This window comes from Lathamus discolor, chromosome 5 (assembly GCF_037157495.1).
Source record: "Lathamus discolor isolate bLatDis1 chromosome 5, bLatDis1.hap1, whole genome shotgun sequence".
NCBI classification, from domain to species: domain Eukaryota; kingdom Metazoa; phylum Chordata; class Aves; order Psittaciformes; family Psittacidae; genus Lathamus; species Lathamus discolor.
In genome coordinates, this window is record NC_088888.1 from 112,813,000 (window position 1) to 112,833,990 (window position 20,991).

At 41.2% G+C, this 20,991-nt stretch overlaps 1 protein-coding gene across 4 annotated transcripts in view; it reads left to right on the forward strand.

The window, feature by feature from the left end:
• ATL2 (atlastin GTPase 2) overlaps nucleotides 1-20,111 on the forward strand; it is a 46,973-nt gene extending 26,862 nt beyond the window's left edge. For 3 of the 4 annotated variants that reach the window (XM_065682128.1, XM_065682127.1, XM_065682131.1), the window contains 11 exons: nucleotides 1,836-1,970; nucleotides 3,426-3,530; nucleotides 4,687-4,737; nucleotides 6,882-6,938; nucleotides 7,941-8,033; nucleotides 8,327-8,465; nucleotides 9,327-9,454; nucleotides 11,562-11,618; nucleotides 12,847-12,918; nucleotides 15,510-15,941; nucleotides 18,150-20,111. In XM_065682128.1, coding sequence (XP_065538200.1) covers nucleotides 1,836-1,970; nucleotides 3,426-3,530; nucleotides 4,687-4,737; nucleotides 6,882-6,938; nucleotides 7,941-8,033; nucleotides 8,327-8,465; nucleotides 9,327-9,454; nucleotides 11,562-11,618; nucleotides 12,847-12,918; nucleotides 15,510-15,941; nucleotides 18,150-18,269 — 1,389 coding nt within the window. In that variant the 3' untranslated portion in view covers nucleotides 18,270-20,111. Of the gene's footprint in view, nucleotides 1-1,835; nucleotides 1,971-3,425; nucleotides 3,531-4,686; nucleotides 4,738-6,881; nucleotides 6,939-7,940; nucleotides 8,034-8,326; nucleotides 8,466-9,326; nucleotides 9,455-11,561; nucleotides 11,619-12,846; nucleotides 12,919-15,509; nucleotides 15,942-17,621 lie in introns of all 4 variants that reach the window. The other variant, XM_065682129.1, reaches the window with a different exon arrangement.
• Nucleotides 20,112-20,991: the final 880 nt, after the last annotated feature.

Sequence of the window (20,991 nt, forward strand, 5' to 3'; positions counted from 1 at the left end):
AACTGGAAAAAAGTGTTCTTGTATAAATGCTTAATGGAGCGTAGTGTTAAATAATGTCACAGATTCTTTAGCAAAAATGAAAAGCTGCAGTCCACTGACATACCTGGGAAGTCTGATTCAGAATTGCAAAACTCTATCCTGGAGTGTACTGAAGCCCGCAGCAGGCCTGGAGCTTTGATTTCTTGAGTGGTCAGTGGATGCATAGGCATCTTCTGGAATGAAAGACACCAGGGGAAAGCTGTTCAGGTTTTGCTTAGCCTCTTTGGTAGAGGTGTATGTGCATGATAAAGCAAACAAACAGAGAAAACCTGTTGCTCCAAACAAAAACCCCAAAACACGTACCTGTGGTTCACTTGGGTACCTGTGATCATCTTCTGAGTTTGTCTGCTCATCCCTTTTACTTTGCCACGTCTGATCCAAATAGCAGAGCTGAATGGTGTGCACTTAGCATCTGGGAAAATGCTGAGAGCTGCCTGATTGCCTTTCCCTCTTGGTACGGTTTGCCTTTCATGCTGCTAGACATGAGGAACATGTGCAGGTTTTTTCCCCATCCCCATTTATAAATAAGCAGTTTCACTTGTATTTCTATTCCATATAGCCCCTGGATGCTCATGCTGTTTCTTGAGGTGTGAAGGGATGTGTCTTGAGCTAGTCTCTGCAGACTGCCAGTGCAGAGTCAGCAAGATAGAGACCATAGGCTAATGAACTGAGAAGTCTCCCCTTTGGCCTTCTCAAAGAGCACACTTTCTTGGCTGGTGAAGTTCTCTGGGCAGTCAGAAGCAAATTAATTGTCTTTCAGTTCTGCCAGCAAACTATGTTCTCACCTGTGAAAGAAAGGTTTTTCTCTAAGCCCCCTCATCAGTTAAAATATTGTCTCCCTGTTGTAGAATTTCAGTGTATGTAAACCTATTGCAGTGAAACTTCCTGATGGTGCCTGTTTGTGCTCCTTACTTGCCCAGTACATAAACTATGTTTCTAGGTTAAATGTGATCATAAAATGGCTGGATTCCTCTGCATGCGCCACTGCTCCATGTGCTGCCTGTCCTTGAGAACTGAAGACCTTGTTACAGTCAGAAATGTTAGCTGCAAACTGTACTTAATTCTCTGGTAGCCTTTCCCAAAGTGGACAAAATGCCAATACATTTTTAATATGGAGGGGTTGATTGACATGTATCAAACTCTCAGTGTGACCTTTTCTCTTGAAGCTGAATCAACTTAGGAAAAAGTATTTTGTAACTGTGACAGTTATGGATTTTGGAACTTCTGGTCTTTGCCTATACTCTTTGGCTTCTGCAAGTTGGTGTTGGGAGTTTTGTGCCAGCCTCTGTTTAGCGCAGGGGCTTTGGTGTTCAGCTGGTTTCAGCAGTTGATCTGTTTGTGAATGGGAAGGGAGAGGATTAAGTCAAGATCAGATTTTTTTGTTTCTCATGGAGATTTAACGGTTTCTGGAGTGAAAATATGGCTATTTACAGCTGTGCTTGAGTTGGGTTCTCTCAACTGTGAGAGAAGAGTGTGAGTGCAAAGTGAATCAATGGACAAAGCTGAGCTGTTCTCATTAGCTGTGAGTGCTTGGGATTTGAAGGCTGTGCGCATACACTTCAGTGGCTGAAGAATTGTGCAACCACTGGCATACAGTAGACCTGAATGAGATTTATTTGTGGATGAACCTTGAAACACAGCAGTATGGCATTGCGTTTTAACATTCTGTGTAGTGATGTCAGTCTACTCTGAAGAAAAAAGAGAACAATGTGGAAGTCTGCTAAAACCTGTAATGTTAAAAAAAACCCAACCCTCTTGTATTTGGTTTTAAGTAAGTTTCTCTTCTTGTTTTGTAGACTTCTCCGTGCTGGATAGGTGGAAACACTGAGCCATTGACTGGGTTTACATGGAGAGGTGGATGTGAACGGGAAACCACTGGCATACAGATTTGGAGTGAAGTATTTGTAATTGATAAACCCAATGGAACAAAGGTAAGTGCTTGACTTAAATAGGTATATGTAACAATTTTTGCGTCTGTGCGTATACCTTTAATGCCATGGGTTTCATGGAGGGAGTTCAAACATCAGCTACTTTCCCTTGCATTTAGTAGCTGCATAACGTATTTGGAAACCTTGTATCAGTGCAAGTAAGAACTTTCCTGCTGGGTTGTAAGATTTGATCTCCAACAATGGTCCCATTCTAAAAGTACTTTGTTTTGGCAAAGTGTACTGTGCCCAGGCTGATGGGTGGGTTATCCTGTGGATATTGTAAAACTGTAATGGCTATAAATCCCATATATAGGCAAACGCTGTGATAAGAACAGCTCTGTAAAAAACAATGGTTTTTGAGAGATAAGAATGTGTTCTAGCTTGTAGCTGCGTTGTAGTGAAATGTAATGCACAGCTATAAGTACTGGAAACAGCTTTGGTGTGCGGAAGCTGGTCCTTCCATATAGTTTAACAGGTAGTCTGTAAAAAAAAAAGAAGGACTAAGTCTTAACAGTGGGATAAAAGGCACTGACTGTTGTAATCAGAGCTAGTGCATCTTTTTTAACTCTTTAAGTCAGTTTAACGTCAAAATTTGGTTGTAGGTGTTTCTCTTCATGCTGAAACAAAGTGTTAATGTTGTTAATAAATATTTACTCCACAATATTGGTGGTGTATCTTGAGCTCTTCTTGTTCTCCTGAACTGCAGGCTCTTGGTTATTTAACTTTCTTACCCTTTACGTTTGCAAAGGAATAATCTGATGGCAAATTAACATGGGACACTAATCTTAAATAGATAGTGGTTTAGGGGCGTGCAGGAAGTTTTATCAAATTTCATAGCTAACCAAACTGTTCTCTGGCTAAAAAGCATTTGTGAGGATCTGTTTGTGCTCTGGGGACAAATCACTCACTTGCTCTTGCTTATCAGTCATCCCTAACTGAAAGAGAAGGCAATTGTAGTAGATCTCAAAGGTGGGAATTGGACAGATTAACTCTTATCATTAAGATCACATCATTACTTGTAATTCTAACAGACATTATCAGTTATCTTGTTTTCTTCTGAAAATTATTACTTAAAGATAGTTATTTTTAAAAGCAACCATCTCACTTTTAGCTTTAATGAGCTGTGCTGGATTGTCAGCTGAGGCTGAAGTCTTTCCAGTGAATAAGAGCTGTCTGTTACTCTGCACTGTACCTACTCTGGGCTGAGGGAGTCTGTTCTGTGGGAGAGGGTAACCAGTACAGCAAGGCCAAAGACTTAAGGCTGATGATAGGGCACTCTAGTTTTTGCTTACTCAGCTGTAGGTGTATATAGGAAGTGTTAGGGAACTGACTTAAGTTTTAATAAGTAGGTGTAGGGGCAGAGACTTGCTCTGCTTGCAGTCGAATTTATTCCAGTGGCCTGGCATTTGAAAGTGTTAATAGTTTGGTTAACTATTGTTGCTGTTTAAAACTCTCCAGGTTGCTGTACTGCTTATGGATACCCAAGGTGCCTTTGATAGCCAATCCACTATCAAAGACTGTGCAACGGTTTTTGCTCTGAGCACCATGACGAGTTCTGTCCAGGTGAGAATATCTGTGCTGACAAATAATGGCAGCAATAGGAACCCTCTGTCCTGAGCGTGCAAAGAATGTGTCTTTCTAGCCATGCTTTCAAAGTTCACCTGCGTATCTTCCTCCAACTATCATTTAAGGTTTCATACGTAATGTCTTATTTTCAGTGTCGTATACTAGATCAAGTTTCTCTGTGGAATCAAGGTTATCTAAGGCCAAGCTGAGCTAAATTGCTGAGTTGCTGACTGAACTAGGAAATCCCCCAAAAAGTTGTCAAAGTAGCAACTGCTTCTGTACAGATGTTACAGAATCTTTTTTTAAGACCTTAGATACAGTTTGGGGTGAAATTACACAGTCATCAGCTAAACTTACAATTGCTAATACGGTTAAACTTCGGACAGTGCTCTTGTGCTGTGCTCAGGACTACTTTTAAGCTTGCGCCTTAAATATGCCAAAAGAGAGCAGGTTTTTAATGGGTAACAAGTGATCTTCATAAATGTTGCAATGTGAAATTAACAGGAATATGTAGAACACTACTTCTGCCCTGTGAGGTTGGTTTTGATGTTTTTCAGTTTTGTTTTGCTTTTTCCTTTGTTCTGTTCCTGTATTTAGGATAAGTTGTAGGTTATTGATGCACCTTTGAGTTTACTGCTGTACAGTATTTGTGCTATTGAAACAGTTGCGAGCCCCCCAGATAAAATTAGATTTCTCTGGGAATATTTGAAAGCAAAAAAAAAAACTCTGGAGCACTGACTACCTAGTCATTTCTGTGTCAGAGATGCAGCTGCTGGATCACTGAATCTTGGAGCATTTGGACTTGAGGATGGCAAACTGACGTACTGTTCTCAGTCCTCCTGTCTCATGCTTAGGTGGTGATTTGAAGCATTCAGAAGTCTTCTCTGATCCCTTTATAGCTTGCTTCCCTGGAAAGAAGCTCTTGTAAGAAGGATTAGGGTAGTCAGCAGTGGTTTTGTTCCTAGCACTTTGTATAAGGAAGTGATTTTTGTTTGAGATGTGTTCTATGACAGCTTTCTAGTTAGTTGCTAACTTGTGGGTAGTTAGGCTTTTTCTGGAGGGGGTTGAAACAACCAAGATACCTAAAAGAGACTATATGAATGTAAGATAATGTTTTCATGTTACACTGTAATTCTTTTACTGTCTCTTACAGGTGTACAACTTGTCCCAGAATATTCAGGAAGACGACCTTCAACATTTGCAGGTAAGAATATGCTGAATTTATATTAAGCTGCTGTCTGAAATGGTAGCCTTGACACTGTTCTTGAAGTTGCTACTCATGTAACTGTGATTTGGGAGCTGCCTGCTGCTTCATAGAAGCCACTTGAGCTAATACTTCCTCTAACAACATTATTTGCATCAACTCCATGGTGGTGTGGTGCTTCTGCTGTGCCAATGCAGCGGTAAAGCAGTACAGGCTTCTGATCTGGCCAAATCTTACCTTTCTGAAGTCTCTCTATGTAAGTTCTGAAATTCCTAAACGGATAAGAAAGGAAAATGATTTATGAAGTACTTAATGAGAAAATTCCAATGTTTCTCCTTATTTCCTAAAATGGGAAAATGGATGGTACTTTGTATTTGTTTCTAAAGAAACATGAGAGTTTGGGTCAGGGCAGAAAGAGTCTCTTCTACACAGAAGCCTTCTCTAGTTTTTAAACTGAGAAGCTTCTACAGAGTTTTATTTCTGCTTAGAAACAAAACCAGGAAAGAGTTGTCCTCTCTTTAATATGGGGGTTTCATCCTGTAATGGAATATTGTGGTCAAAGGCCACTGAATTCTGGCTTCATGTGAAAAGGTGTAAGAACTTTATCTCCTTAAGTTAAAACCTGTAGCTTTAAAGGCTAGCTTGTATATTAACAAATGCCTGCCTGTGCTCAGGCCATGACCTTGTCACAGCTTAAAAGTGTTTTGCGTGTCTTCTGATTGAAAGGACTTGTGTCTTGGTCAGTGCTGCAAAAGATTGGCTGCCAGTACTGGAAGTAGAAGAGCACTAACTAAACATAGCCTTGTGATGCTGTTCTCAGTTAACAGAGTTATGTCAGTGGGCCAATGCTCCCCCACCCCTCAAAAAAGCTCGACCAAGCACTGAGGAAAAAAAACTGAAAAGCTCTAGCTGATTATTTGAAAGCCAGGCTTTCCTCATGGTTGTGGTTGTTTGACAGCCTCAGTGCAATCTGAATATAGCTGTCCCTTTCTGTTATACTGGAGTTTGTGAGTTGAGGGAAGGTGGGGAAGAGAAGGATAATAAATATAAACAGTGGTTAGGGAAAACCATGGATTTAAAGTTGAGGCAAGGTATCATGGGCTGAGGGAAGGAAATCCCGAATTTCTGCTATAATGGGATTTTCTGTTACTCTAAAGTACTGTTATTCACTGGCTGCCTTTTCCTTCACTAGGAAGTGAATGGGGTAGGGAGTTAGACTCAAAGGAGCCAGTCTTGTGTGGGTGCTTGTCAACTTCAGAGCATCTTTTCCTACGGGTGACAAGGCTTGGAAGTTAATTTGTGTTAAATTAGTCTTCTAAGGTCTCAGATGCTCTTGTGGTCAACACAAGGAACTGTCCTTTTAGCTATGAAATTTACCTGACGTGTTCCAGGAGTTAATTTTAATGCAGAATAACAGTTGCCTGGTACTAGAGGAGATGGTGTGCTTCCTTCATCTCCAGGATCTGTAAGGGGGTTAGCATGGATCAACACCTGCATGTATTGATCTCTGCTGAAACAGCCAGCACAGTCCATAATTTGTGTTCTCATGAGTTATCTGACACACTCAATCAGTGAAGAATGCTGCTGCTGATATTAACACAGTGAAAGCAAGGAGAGGAAGACAGCAGACACTTGGCTTTATACTGAAAGCAAGGGACAATTATCAGTTCAGGTTATGGGCTGAAGTAAGAGATCTGGGAAGCTGTCTAACTTGGCTTGTGTTTACATGTCTGATAACACTGGCTCTAGCCAAATTCCTTGAGATTTTCAGGAATAAATCTTTTGTGGGAAGTAAGGGGAAAATGTTATACAGGTTTATACCTCCTTAGCCTTGGAAACAAATGTTAGAAACTGGCTTGCTAAAAGACGCAGCCAGCTTTCCTCTGGGAATAGCACACAGGCTACCCACTTAGTGCTGTGCTGTGTTGACAGCTATGGAATAGCACTGTGAAACCAGTGGAAATAGTATCTCCCTCCTGAATTTTACTGAGGATTGGGGTACTTGTTCTTCAGGCGCATTGGCTATTCTCAATCCTTAATAGAATTCAGTATAGAATGTTTTATTTTCTAGTGACATGATAGAATATTTTACAGCAGGAAAATATGGTTTACGTGTTTCACCCTTACACTCTTCTTTCTATCAGTTGTTTACAGAATATGGAAGACTAGCTATGGAAGAGATTTACCAAAAGCCGTTTCAGGTAAGTATATATGTTAAATCAATCTTAAGCAATTGAATATATAGAAACTAAGCTCAGGATAATTTCTGAAGAGAAATTAGTTGAGCTGAAGCTAGCCTGTTCTTTACAAGACTGATTTTTTTTTTTTTTTTCCTTCCCTGTGACCCCTTTTCTTGGCAAAAACAATGGAAAAATGCTGAAGGCAAGTATAGTGTTGTGCCTAAGTTACAAGGCATAAAAGGACTGAAAGTGTAATGTGCAGATGTTAAGGAAAAAGGTTTCACACTGCCTTCTTGCTTGTTACTCTGTGAGATACACTTGGTCTTTGTGGTATGTGGCTCTGATTAAAGGTCCTGTGGCCTCTAAGAAATAGCATTAGGGGCATGTTGTGTTTCACTTACCTGAAGCATTACTGGCTTCAGTGTTAAAAGTCTCAAAACTGCTAGCATCTTCTGTTTGCTAGGCCAGAGAAGGGTTTGAGGCTGCTTCTGTTTGATGGAGACAAAGACAGATCTTAGCCATACTGAAGTTCCTCCTTAACCTGTAAGGTTACTAGTCAACTGCTGTTAGTGGTGAGTTTTATGACTCTTGTGTCTCACAAGTTTGAGTCCCCAATATTTGTGTGATTAGCCCAGGCAAGATACATTTTTATTTTTTTTTTTTTTCTGAAGCACCTTGTCTGATATGAGGAATATCAAGGTTTCTTTTCTGTCTTCAGCTGATGGGAGAGAGAACAGTGTAATGCCTCTAGGATAGCAACAGGGAAACAACCTTTTTGAGACATTTGGGTGCTTCCTTTTTAGACAAGGAGTAAGTTGCATTTGTAGGTTTGGTGTGTGGGTTTGGTGGATTTTTCTAAACTATTTTTTTTTAACCAAGCAAACACTTGCACCACAAAACTACAGCTGCTTCTTTAAAGCAGCCAGAGTTAGAATTATTTTCACTTAAAGTAGTCACATGTCATAAAGTTTTTTCTTTAGGAATGATGCAAACCATTCACTGCTGCTGTTCTTTGTGTTACAGACACTAATGTTCTTAATTAGAGACTGGAGTTATCCTTATGAGCATGCATATGGCTTGGAAGGAGGAAGAAAGTTCCTAGAGAAGAGACTGCAGGTAAGTTCTCTCCAGCAGTCCTAGTGTGGTCTTTAGCTTAAGTGTCAGTTTATCATCAAGATAATGGTGCATGATGAGCTAACTCTGCATAATAAAATGCATTTGTGATGTTCCCACTCGTGTGCGGGGTTCTGGGGTTTAGAATTTGACATTTTTAGGTTCAGGAATGAAAGATAAAACACGCTTCTGTGCTCTTACTGCCTTTAAGATGATATTTCATCTGAATTGCAGTACTGCAAGACTAGTAACAGCTTAGCAGTTCTTGCTGCCTTTTTTGTTTGTTTTTTCTTCAGGTAAAGCAAAACCAACATGAAGAGCTACAGAATGTAAGGAAGCATATACACTCCTGTTTCAGTAATCTTGGCTGTTTCCTGTTGCCCCACCCTGGTCTTAAAGTTGCAACAAATCCAAATTTTGATGGGAGGTTGAATGGTAGGAAGCTTTCCATTGTGTGTTTCTTGATTCAGATCACTGAGTTCGGTGGTTTTTGGTTTTTTTTTTTTTTTTTTAAATGATGGAAGTTAAACACTGAAATGGTTGGCTATTGAAATGCTTGATTGGAAAAATGTGGAGCTAAAAGGTGAAACTGTGGAATCTAGAAATTGTGTGTTCTTCTCAGTGGTTTAAAAGTAAAGCAGTTTAAGTAGGCAGAGGGAGTGGATATGGTTGTGTCTAGCTGTTGCTTGTAATCTGGTAATTTGAGACATACTTAAAGGTCATTAAATAAGGATTCTAAAGATAAGTAACGATTCCAAAGGGGAGAATTCAGAAAATTAAAGACTTTCCTGAAATTAAAAGGCCTTTCTTCAAGAACTTGGTAAACCGAAGGTCAGAACTAAAATGACTTAAACTAAAAGCTGTCAGCTTCTGCTGCTGCAGAATGAAGGGCAGTCAGGATTCCTCCAACTGCTGTTTGTCCCCTTACAGAGGGAGCATACTAGAATGGCAAAGGCTAAAAAAGTGGGTTTGTGATAGTTGGATGTCAACCACTGCTGTGCTGGGATTACTGTGTAAGACGTTGGTGTAATTGGGGAAAGGCACTTCAAATGTTACAAGGTCTATGGAACCTTGTTGTCTCAGTCTGAAGTTAAGATAAAGACAAAGTAGAGTTTACTAAAGCTACACTATGTGTGAAAGCTTTTAAATATCTTAAAAATGCAGTCTAGTGTTGTGACAGTGGATTTTGAAGGATCAAGGGTTATCAGTGTTTCTTTAGGAAATGTAAGATTGAAACAAAACTAACAATTTTATTTATTCCCCCCCCCCCCCCCCCCCGGAATTGAATTTTATTAGATATAGATGACGATTTTAAGAACGAACTGAGGAATTTGATACCACTACTGCTTGCCCCTGAAAATTTGGTAGAAAAAGAGATTAGTGGATCCAAGGTGACCTGTAGAGATCTTGTAGAATACTTCAAGGTAAGCAAACTCATACTAATTATTTCTGTTAATGGCTTAAAAGACAGTATTCTAATTTTGGGACATGTTGTTCCCAGAGAAGATAAGGTATCTAGGCTGACACTCGCTGATCAGCTCACATTTTCATTTCATTACTCTGACTTTTCAGAACTGGCACAAAACTTCCTAACAGTGTAGCTCTTAGCAAGCTGCTGTGGGCAAAATTGTGTTTGGGTCTTTGGATTATTTTTTTGTTTGTTCCCTTTATGTATGTTGGGTTTGTCTTTTTTTTTTTTTTTTTTTTTTTTCTTTTAAGAGGGCCGCTGCAGATTGAAAATCAGCTTTTAAACTGCTTGGTATGCAAGAAAAATTTCAGCTGCTTCCCTCTAGATTTTTAACATGTCAGAAAGATGCTTTCTAAACACTTGCATGTGCAGCACCACTGTATGCACTGAAATATTTGTGTATGATACTTGCAGCTGTTAGACTCTTGAGCTGTTTTGGTCTCGTAGTGACACCAGCAGAAATGTGATAACATAATCCCTACATCACCACGAATTGGTGTGTAACCTTTTTCTGAGTGGAATGACTTAGACAGTTGGCTTCGTAGGACGAAGTGGCACATATTTGTAAAGACGTTAATTTTGCATTGCTACTCTTGAGCATGTGTATTAAATGTAGAACAGAGTTGGGCTGATAAGAAAGAAGCTATACAAGGGAGGAATCTGAGACCAAACTCTTTAATACTTGTAGAATGAAATGCTAAAGTGAAGTGTCTTCCCTTTTTGTAAAGGAAAGGCATTATGTGGGATGCAGAAGTCATGGCTGTTCTGACAAGCATAAAATCAATACTCTAGAGCTCATATGTTCAGTTTCTGTATTTACCTGTTACATGCTGCTTTTTGTTTCATTTTCTTCTCTAGTAAGACCTGATCGTATACAGTATAGGGATTGAGCATTCAACAGCAGTTTAGAAAGGACTGCACCCTAAAAACTGAGTGTCAAAGCTCCTCTATTGAAAATGTCTGGGAACAGTCATGCAGGCTGCTGTGGAAACACCGTGGTTATGTAACTAAAGAGGACTGCTCCCTTTGGACTGTGCATCTAAAGCTGAGATCGTGAAGTCTGAGCTGGGAACTGGAGGGGTTTTTACTTGGAGGAAAGCAAGGAAGGTATCAAGGGAACAGAGTCCTGTATAACGCTATATACATTTTTGTAGGTTGTCCTACAACCTAGAGCACTGGGTATATAGGGACCCTGATAACCTTGTTCTGTCCTCCTTTATGGAGAAAAATCCTCAGGGCAAAGGCTTGTAGATGAGCCAGGGTGGAGAGCAGTAGTAGCATGAAGAATAACTGCCCAGCCTCTGAAGGGGTAAGAGTGGCCCTAACAAGTGGTCTGACTTGCACAGCTTGTCCCAAATGCTGACATGGGCTGTGTCCCCTGCACTAATCTCTCCCAAAGAGCTGTGCCACAGGCTGTTTTGTGCGCTGTAAAAGAAGACATGAAGGACATTTTCTCTTCCAGCCTCCTGAAACCCTGGTGAAGGAAAGGACACCTAAGGATTGGTGGGTTGGGGCAGAGAGGGATAGTCTGCTTGTTTGGCTTCCAGAAGTATTTTGGCAGCTCAGCTGTGTTTGCATTAGTGCTTTGATCTGCTTTTTTTCCCTCCCACACTTCAAGGGAGCAAAGCACATGGGGAAATATAAGTACTGGTTCTCCCAGCACTGGGGTGTGTTTGGACATACCTCTTGCCAGAAAGGCTCTGTGGGACTGTCATGTTCACTCTTGTTTTGGATGAAGATTCCCTGCCTAGCAAAGACCTTATGTATGTGAGGGAGCAGAAAGCTGCTGTAAAGCCTGTCACTTCTTGAGATAGTGGCCATATCTTCTTAAGCTGCTCTGCTACCCTGCCTAGGCCCCAGCCTCAAATGCAAGGAAAGTAAAGGGATTAAAGCACTAGGGATAACTGTAAGAATTCCAGACTTGTAATTTGTTTAATTGAATATTTATCATTATTGCAAAGAGTAATATATGAGCTCTATCCTTATATCATGCCTCCTCTCTCCTCCTCCTCAAACATAAATGTTTAGGAAAAAGAAACCTTTTTTTTCTTTCTCCCATTTAGGCTTATATTAAAATCTATCAAGGAGAGGAGCTACCTCATCCAAAGTCTATGCTGCAGGTATTTTATTTTTCTTTCAAATGATCTGATGCGTACTTTGTAAGCTCTTTGCGCCTGAAGATGATGACTGCTGTGGGTCTGAAGCTCCCACACACAGAGCTGTAGTTCTTGAAGGAGCTCTGTACTTTGAAAGCCATCTGAACTGTTTAGCCTGGGTACATGTTTGTGTCTTCCCTCAATTTTATCTACCAAATGGAGTGGGGGTATATCTGGTTGCTTAGGGTTTTCTTAGCTGCTTCAATGCCCATATTTCCTGTAACTTGATATTTTGTCAGTATCTTTCAGACTATATTCAGAGGGCATTTAGCATCAGATGCAGCAGGTAAAATGGAGAAGGCTTATAGTAATGCAGCTATTGCCACTGTCTTGCAGTGTTGGGCTACTCTTGTGGGTTTGTTAGATTGAGTAACTGCATTGAGGTTACTTTTCAGGGTTGATCAAAGAGGATGTAATCAGCTTTAAAGTGATCTGAACACAACTGATTGTATTAAGCTGTGTTGAACCATTGAATTATTAGGGATGAAGAGCTTTCACCAAAGTGTGGGCTTTAGGGTCATTTTGTGTTTATAAGACTTGGGTTTTTTCTAAGCTTCCTTTGTCACTTCAGTAAGATATGACTGTTCTGGGTGTTTTCTCATCCTTCAAGGAACCAAATCATTATAGACTTTTGGGAAAGCTCAGAAAACTCATCATAATGAACCAAAGGCTGCTATAATTTCCTCTACTTAGCATGCCATAAATGTGGCTGAGAGATACAAAAGATTACATCCTGCAGTTATTAGCTAGAGTAATTGACCCTTACGTGACACAGGTTGAAAATAGTCTTAAAGTCTTATGGATTATGACACCAAACCTGCACACGTACAATGCAAAGTTAATATAGCTTGCTGTTTTTCTCACAGATAGTAATGTATCAGGATTGACATTTAATAGTTCAGTGATCCTTATTTGCTTGTTAATAATGGAGCATTCAGAAGAGATTGCTGCTGATGTAAAACCTGTACAAGCACATGGGAATGTATCTGCAGTTGTACTAGAAAGCTGAAGAAAACGTTCTCCTAGTCAGTAATTTGCTTTAATGCATATCACCAACCTTGACTTGTTTCTGTGGGACAGTTTCCTGGCCATCTGAAGCTTTGGAGGCTGTGGGGGTTTGTTGGGCAGTGTACTACACATATGCAACTGGCTGGTAATGCTGTGATGATATATGGTGCTCAATGTTTTCTAGGCAACAGCTGAGGCGAACAATCTTGCTGCTGTGGCAGGAGCAAAAGACTTGTACAGTAAAGGCATGGAGCAGGTATGATGACACAATATTTTCTAACTGTCTACATGCAAATACAGGCCTTCAGTTTTAATGCTGCACGTGGTGCCTGTTTGTGGGCATGTTAGTGGAGAAAAGTAGCTTAGGGCCAGTACTTGTGTGTTTTCTGCACTCTGCTCTGAGGTTAGATGTCTGAAGCAAAACCAGGATTCTTTGAGTCAGAAATTGCTGGGAGGTAGGGAATGTTTGTAAGGTACCACCTGTTAGTTCCTGCTGCTGTTCTTGACATCTTAAAATCCTGTGACTTGAAATGGGCAAACAGCTGAGGAGACATTTGGTGGGCCAGGGTCGTGCAAGGGTAAAGTTCTAGTATTATAGTCTCATGCTTCTGAACTGTGGTCAGTCATTAGCTGTAAAATGCAAGGATTAAAATGATTCTAAAGTTTTAAAAAAGCCCTTGAAATACAAGAATTATTGTGTCTGAAAATAGCTGCTTACGTAATTTCCTACTTGCTGCTTCTCTTGAAGATGGTGACTTACACCACTCCAAGCTGAATGCCTGGATAGACTTCATGCTTCAGGGTAGTGTTATGCAAGGTTTTATAATAGGAACTTCTGAAAACAATTGTATGTCTCGTAAAGCTTTAACAGGGCTATGCTTATTGTGTAACTCTACAACCGGAGAAGACCAGTAGGTGTGATAACATGCTACAAACATACCGCCCTATTTTTTAGGCTGTTTCTGGTCTTAATTGTTAAAAGTAGCTTTCGATTCTAGAAATTAGAGTAACATCTAATGCTAGCAGCAGACTAGCCAGTATCAGTTATTAGCAGGCTGTTTTGAGAATGCTCTGCTGGTGTAGAGGGATTCCTTCATTTGTTTTCCTTTAGGACATCTCTTGAAATAGTAGATGGGCTGTTTATAATAAATGCTAAGTTCTGCCTTCCTACCTTGAATCTTCAATGGCTGTTGAGATACTGTAATTGTAACGTCTTATACTTGGGGCAAGGAATAAACAGGAACAGATGTTCTCTTAAACAGACTTTGTTTCCATAGCAATATTCCCCAGTACTGCGTATTTTTATATCACTATAGAGATACACACAAATGTCTTGAATAATTTTTTTATCCAGATGTCTCAGATGATGTTCTTAATGTGACACAGCTCTGAAATTTCTGTTTTTAGGAACAGAAGTGGGAACTCTTTGTATTTAAGGCTGGATTATGTAAAGATAGTTCTTGCTGTAGTTTGGAGTTCTCATAAACCAAAGCCCTCCTCTGCTGAGGGTGCATAACCACTGTTCTCCCTAATGACTAGTGAAATGTAAGGAACAACAGGGCAGACACAGAGAGTATAAGAAAACAGTGGCGATTGTATGTGTGGTGGTCTTGATGAATCAGCAGCTCCTACTGTTTACACTCTGGACAATGTGAAAACACAGTTTTGAAGGATGAGACTAGTAGCGATTTTTGCAGGTAGTTTTGCCAGGTGTGAAGGACTTAAATATGAAAAAAGCTGAAATGTGCTTCTTAAACTTGAGTAAGGGGCAGAGTGGGGGTGTCAGGATCTTGACAGCAAGGTTTGCCTTGAAGAAGCTAGCCAGCGGAGCCATCGTCTTGTGAAGGAAGAAAGGGGATACTGTTCTCTGAGAAAGTGATCTTCTGTGTGTCCTGCTGAAGGGATAGCAGCAGCAAGAGGTTAAAGTTATTGCTGCACTGAAGACATGAGATTGTGAGAGTTTTGCTGAGACTACCTTGTGGCAGGAGAAAGAAGGCAGCTGTTTGACATCATGTAGAAAGACTCTCCAGTTTTAGATGTAGTTTGACTGTGAGGGTCTGGAGGAGTTGGAGCTGATGGTATACATATATCTATGATGGCCTAGGTAATCTGTAGACCTAGTACTCAAGAGGTTATAAATCAGTTTTACAGGCTAGAAGTCCTTGGAGTCATTTTCATACCCATGCTGATTCAGGTGATGGTGGGTGTCCATTCGAATCTGTGATCTTGTCCCTTCAACAGAAATGTATGCTCACAACTTGATCAGAGTCAAGCCAAAAGCACAGTCTAGGGAAGAACAGGCTAAATATGTTGGGAGCTGGTTCTTGTTAACTCATGTCACCTGGTAAGCAGCAATAAACATGAATAAACCTGCTGAATGGGCAAAATCTACTCTTTTTGTCAAGTTCTGCGCTAAGCCTCTCACTGAGATGGGTGACCAGCAGTAAAAAGCTGAGGAGAGGGCTTGTGGCCTTGAGAGTTCTCCTTAACCTTCCTCAAGCCAAGCTTTCACTGCCTCATGGTGTTCCTTTATTTCATGTTTTCATAACAGGAATGTATGTGGGACTGATGCCCCATCATTCCGGGCTTGTCCAAAGGGAACAGTTGAAAGTATGAGTTCAGACATGTACTATAAGCTCTGTATGTGATTAGACAGATAAGGCACTTGCTGTGCCATGATGCAAAGTACCTGTATCTGCTTTGCTCTTGAAATGGACTCTAGAGTTCCAGAACGAAGAAAGCTGCAGGAGGTATCCAGGTGCTGGATTGAGAGGGGTACAGTGAGGAGCAAGTTTGCTTTCATAAGATACTCAGGTGTGATGACCTCCTCTGTGATTGCTTTAACAGGTTTGTGGGGGAGATAAGCCTTATATCGCCCCATCGGACCTGGAGCGGAAGCATCAGGATTGCAGGGAGTCAGCCATCAGGCAGTTCCGCTCAGTGAAGAAGATGGGAGGGGAGGAGTTCTGTCGTCGCTACCAGGAACAGCTTGAAGTGGAAATCGACGAGATCTATGCAAACTTTGTGAAGCACAACGATGGCAAAAACATCTTTTATGCTGCTCGTACCCCTGCCACTCTATTTGCAGTCATGTTTGCCATGTATATAACCTCAGGACTGACTGGGTTCCTTGGTATGAACTCTATAGCTACCCTGTGTAATCTTGTGCTGGGGATGGCTCTTATATCGTTTTGTACTTGGGCATACGTTAAGTACTCTGGGGAATTCAGAGAAGTTGGAACAGCCATTGATCAGATCGCTGAAGCTATATGGGAACAGGTTGGTATCTATTTTTAATGCAATCTCTTCTTGTTCAGACTTAAGAAGTAGTTTCTGTTCTGTGCTGTGAGTGAAAAGCTGGTCTAGACCTAATGGAGAATGCTTGTGCTGCCAAAGGGAAAATCAGCTCAGGAGTATGATTGCTGTCTTCAGTAAGAGGTGCTGCACACAAAGAACGTTAAATAAGCTTAACATATTATCAAAATAAGTGTTACCTAAAGGCCTAGGTGCTTGGATGGTAAAGAGTGGAGAGGCACTCTTTAAAAATCTCATTACTTTTTCGGAGCAAGGAACTCTGCTTTTAAAGGTATGTTTGAAGTGATAAACTTGCCTTATGGATGTGGTGGATAAAATCTCAGGTGGTGCAAGAAGTGGGGAAGGCAGAACATTGCTGCCTCCCTCTCCTCACCTGAGTTGTGATACTGGAAGTCTAACTTAGACCTCAGGGAGAATTGGCTGATGACTTGCAGCAATTGCCTCAAGAGGATTTACAGCAGGTTTCTTCCTTCAGGAAGGCTTGTGTTGTCTGTGACAACTTCAGCTGATGCTTGTTGTTGCAAGAAATAATCGATAAACTAATTCCTGAAAGAAGAGATGACATGAGTGTAAAAGGAGGAGAAAGCCTTTTGTACAGGGATTTTGCTGCCCTAATCCAGTTGACAGCTGTGCCAGTAAAGCCAATGTAGAGAATTCCTGACCAACTCTAACAAGTAGTGTTTGGAGCATTCCAAGTAGCTATGTCCAGTGTCAGCAGAAGGGAAATAAGTTGGTGCTCCTGTTACTAGAAATAAAGGTCTCACTGGACTTACCTGGGATGACATTAAAATGGGTCCTACAAGGCACAAGCAAATAACTAACTGGAGCCTTTTGTACAGAGGCTCTCTTCCATGTCTGAAAAATAACTCTGTTCAAGGCTCATCATATGCTGCACTAAACCTGTCTGAGCAACCAGGTAAAGTTGTGAGTTAACTGGAGTGGAAAAAGTGGGTTTCTAATAATAGGAGGGAAATGAGCATCGGCGTACTAAATCTGATGCTACTAGAGATTAAAACTGAGTCTCTCCTGTACCACCATAGCTTCTTGCTTTGGAACCTGGGGCTGAAGAATGCTGCAAGAAAACTGCAAGGTGTTAGTTCTACGTGTAGTACTCACTGAATGCAGCTGCTGCTGTAGGGAACCTAGAGCACACGAGGCTTCATTTGAAGTGTTCAAGAACCATGTAGATGAGGCCTTCAGTGATGTGGTTTAGTGGTGAACTTGGCAGTCCTGGGGTAATGGTTGGACCTGATGATCTTAAAGGTCTTTTCCAACCAGCTGATTCTGTGACTGTTGCCTTCCCTGGAAGGGTGAGAACTTGGCTTACTCTGGCAGAAGCTTATCTTTTGTGGACTAGAGGAAGGTGATCTCCAAAAATGCTTGCTGCTGGTGGCATTGCAATTGCATATCAGCAATGATATGAAAAACATCTATGGGTCCTCTGAGTCACTCTGTGATTATATATACCATGTTCTTGCTATTGATTTTTCTGAATCTGTGCCTTTCTTTTCCCTCCTTGCTTCAGAGGAATCCCAGGAAGGTGAGAAGTTACTGGCAATCAGTTTCTTTTTTCTGAACTTGATGACTTTTTTTTCTCCTGTCTTCTAAGAGCCGCTTTTCCTAACAGCTGAATTCGTGTTTTAGGTGTTTTCCAAACTCTTTGAAGTCCTTAGACGCCGAACGATTCGCCGTGCTCTAACATCAGTGCCGCGACAGCGACTCTCATCCAACAATAACAAGAAGAAAAACTAGCCAGTATTTTTAACTTTCTTTCTGTATCTGAAGTGTTCACACTTACACATATAGGACAATAAGCTGGACCGTCTGGGCCGGTCTGCATAAATGCTGTAACCATACCAGACTGATGCTGCATATAGGGTATGGAATTGCACATCCATCTTCTAGGAACTGTAAAATGGTTTGAATTCAGTGAAATACTGCTGTATAGGAGGGATATCACTTGTGTCCATAGCATGTGACTGATTCAACCTCGTTACTGTAGCAGCAAAACTCGCTTCTCTTTCAGTTCGTGCCAGTTTGTGTCAGACTTCAGCATTCCAAGCTTTTTTAAATTTTCATTATTTCAAATCTCATCTCTTTGTATGTTTTTATACTTTCTTTTCCTTGGTTACCTCATTCTTTTGTTTCTTTTGCACGTTTCTCATTCCACAGGTGTTGAAGCCCATGAGTGATAATTTGATGGAGGATCATATGAGGCAGTCTGTTAAAAACTCTCTCAAAGCAAGCCTGGGCGAGCAGGTGTCTCACCATGCCAGACTAAAGACAGACTGACACTTCATCTCCTCTTCAACTCTGCCCTCTCATCCTAGACATGCTTGCTGTACCATGAGAACTCAGTAATTAAGAAATGAATAAATAAAAATAAACCAAAGTTTACAATCAACTGTAGAAGTAGTTTAGTGTGATTGGCTTCACAGATTGCTGCCATCACCTGGGAAGAGTTAAGTTTGTCAGTGCTCTGCTTCTAAGACAAACTGGTGCCATGGAGACGGCTGGGGGTGGGAGGGAGGGTGTCTGTTTTATGTATAGTCCTGGTGAACCCTGCACATACGTATCTGGGGGTGACAAGGGGGGAGGGATCTGCCCCCCTGTGTTTGAGCTGATGCAGTCTCTGGCTTACGGTGGGAATCTGTCCTCTGCAGGAGGTAATTCAGGGAAGTGTAATGATCAGACCCACATAAGGGGTGCTCTCACCAAACGTACCCAGCTCCACACCATACCCTCGCCACCTCTAACAAGAGTTTCTGCGTATCAAGTCAGTGAAGCCATTAGAGCCACCACATTACAACACGTATGTTGCTTTATTGCCTTCTCTACCAGTGTTACACAAATGCATGTATCGGTTCGTCACACTGCCGACAGCAGAACTGACTTGCAAGGGAGGCAGTGAGTTAGAACATACGGTGTCTTGCCTTGAACTCGCAGACCTGGTCCTGAGGGAGGTGCATATCAGAACTGAGCTGTCTTTTTCTGCAGTTTAGCCTTCGTGTATATAATATTGCCATTAATTCTACTGGGGGAGAAATTCCATCCAAAAATGTTGCCTACAGCTACCAAGCAATGAGTTAGGATTGTCTGTACAGTGTGTTTAGTTTTTATTTTTTAAGAAATCACAGATAGGGCATGTATATGAAATATAAATATATAAATACGATTTTGTATCAAAGTTTTGTAGTTTATGGCAAAACCTGGTTCTGTGGTAGCTAAAAGTGCGGTCCCTGTAAAGGAACGTTTGTGGCTCATGTAAATGTGTGAATGCATCAACAATTTGAAGTTTTTTGATATGTTTGTGATATTTACCTGCCTTGAGCACTGCAATCTCTCACCCCCTTGGGAAAATCAGTGGGAATGTTTGTTGTGAAACTCTTGTCTTCTGTTGCATTTTAAAGTTATTTCCTGTAATTTATTTTCAGTACATGATTAAAATCAGTTGTGTATATATGAAATGAAATCCGTGCTTATTTTTAAAAGATGTTCAAGTATGTATTCTACTACATAAACTATGTCAAATACTTATCCTGACAATTATATGAGCAAATTGTCTATTGTACTTCATAGCTTTCTATTGAAGCTAATGTTCTCCTCATGCTTGTCTCTGAAAGATGACATCTGTCTAGCTCATACCCCTCCCTGCATAGGAAAACTTTGTGGTATTCTAAAGCACGCTTCTTGCCTTGTGGAGTTGCTTGTCAGCTTCTGCCCTCCAACAACTGTATTGTTCTGAAACCTTGTTACTGGCTCTGTTTTCACTCTTGACTAAATCAACTGTGTGGGGTGTAAAAGGCAGCTAAAGAATTAACTGCTGTAGTTTCGGCTGGAAATGACTGTGGGCAATAGCTGGGTTTTTTTGCATTCCTAAATGGTAATAATTTCCATCAACATTTGAGCTTCATCAGTCTCCCCTCTCTTGAGTGAGGGAAATCATCTGTCTAGGACTAAAGCAATTGCACTGTGACTTTTGTACCATAAAGGACTGCTGGGGAGTGGAGGTTACCTGCCCTCTGGAGATGAGGGCTCAGCTCCAAGTGAATGATGCTGAAGATGAGGTAGGAATGTTGCATTTTATTATATCTTCTCTCAAACTGTACAGATTAAATACTGTTATTTAAACAATCCAGTGCTTTGGTGATGAATCTCTTTATTAGTCAAATGACTGGAGTCACATAAATAGTTTGGAGGGTCGTGCTTGCCTTTGCTTCTTGCCTTTCCCAGGAAGGTATGAGTGAGATTTGAGGCTGTGCTGTGCCCTGCAGTGATGAGGAGAGCAGAACTCTGTCCAGGATGTTGACACTGAAGCTGGAAGGCTTGATCCAGACTGTCCTAGTAGGGGACTGAAACAGGGTGTGTGTCTGGGGGGCTCCTGAACACTGTGCCAGAGAAGTTCAGAATTAATGCAAGAAACCCTCAACTTTGTGAGAGGGACCAAAGGTAGGAAAAAGAAGGGGCCAAGGTGCTTTTTTTGGGAGGAGCATGTGTGGGAAATCAGTAACACAAGGGGATAGAAAGGGCTGGTTATGTGGCAACAGGTTAATGGTGAGTGCTGTTGTCTGGCTGTGTCTGTCCTGTTGTCTCCGTTAACTCCATTTCTCACCCCGCTTCCTGGGAGGGGTGGCTCCATTCTGTGAGGTCAAAGTGTCAGTTAACTAGAGTGGGACCTGGGTCACAGGCTCTTATGTTTGGAGTGCCAGTAGACTAGCGCGAGTGGAAAGCAAGTGTGGGCACAAGCAGTGGAGTGGTGAGTTGGTGTATGAGTATCAAGCCAGATTTAGCCAGCAAGTGGGACAAGGGGCCTGGGAGCCAGGTACTGAAGCAGCCCTAACTCTGCTTTGGATACACCACCAGTCTTGCCTCTGTGACTCTCTGCTCTGGAATGTAATGAAACACCTGGTTTAATACACACAGCAATATATTTGGTATCTTTTCATCTAGTGGAAACCAGAAACAAGCCATTTAGGAGGGCATCTATGGCTGCCTTAAGCAGGCACATGCACAA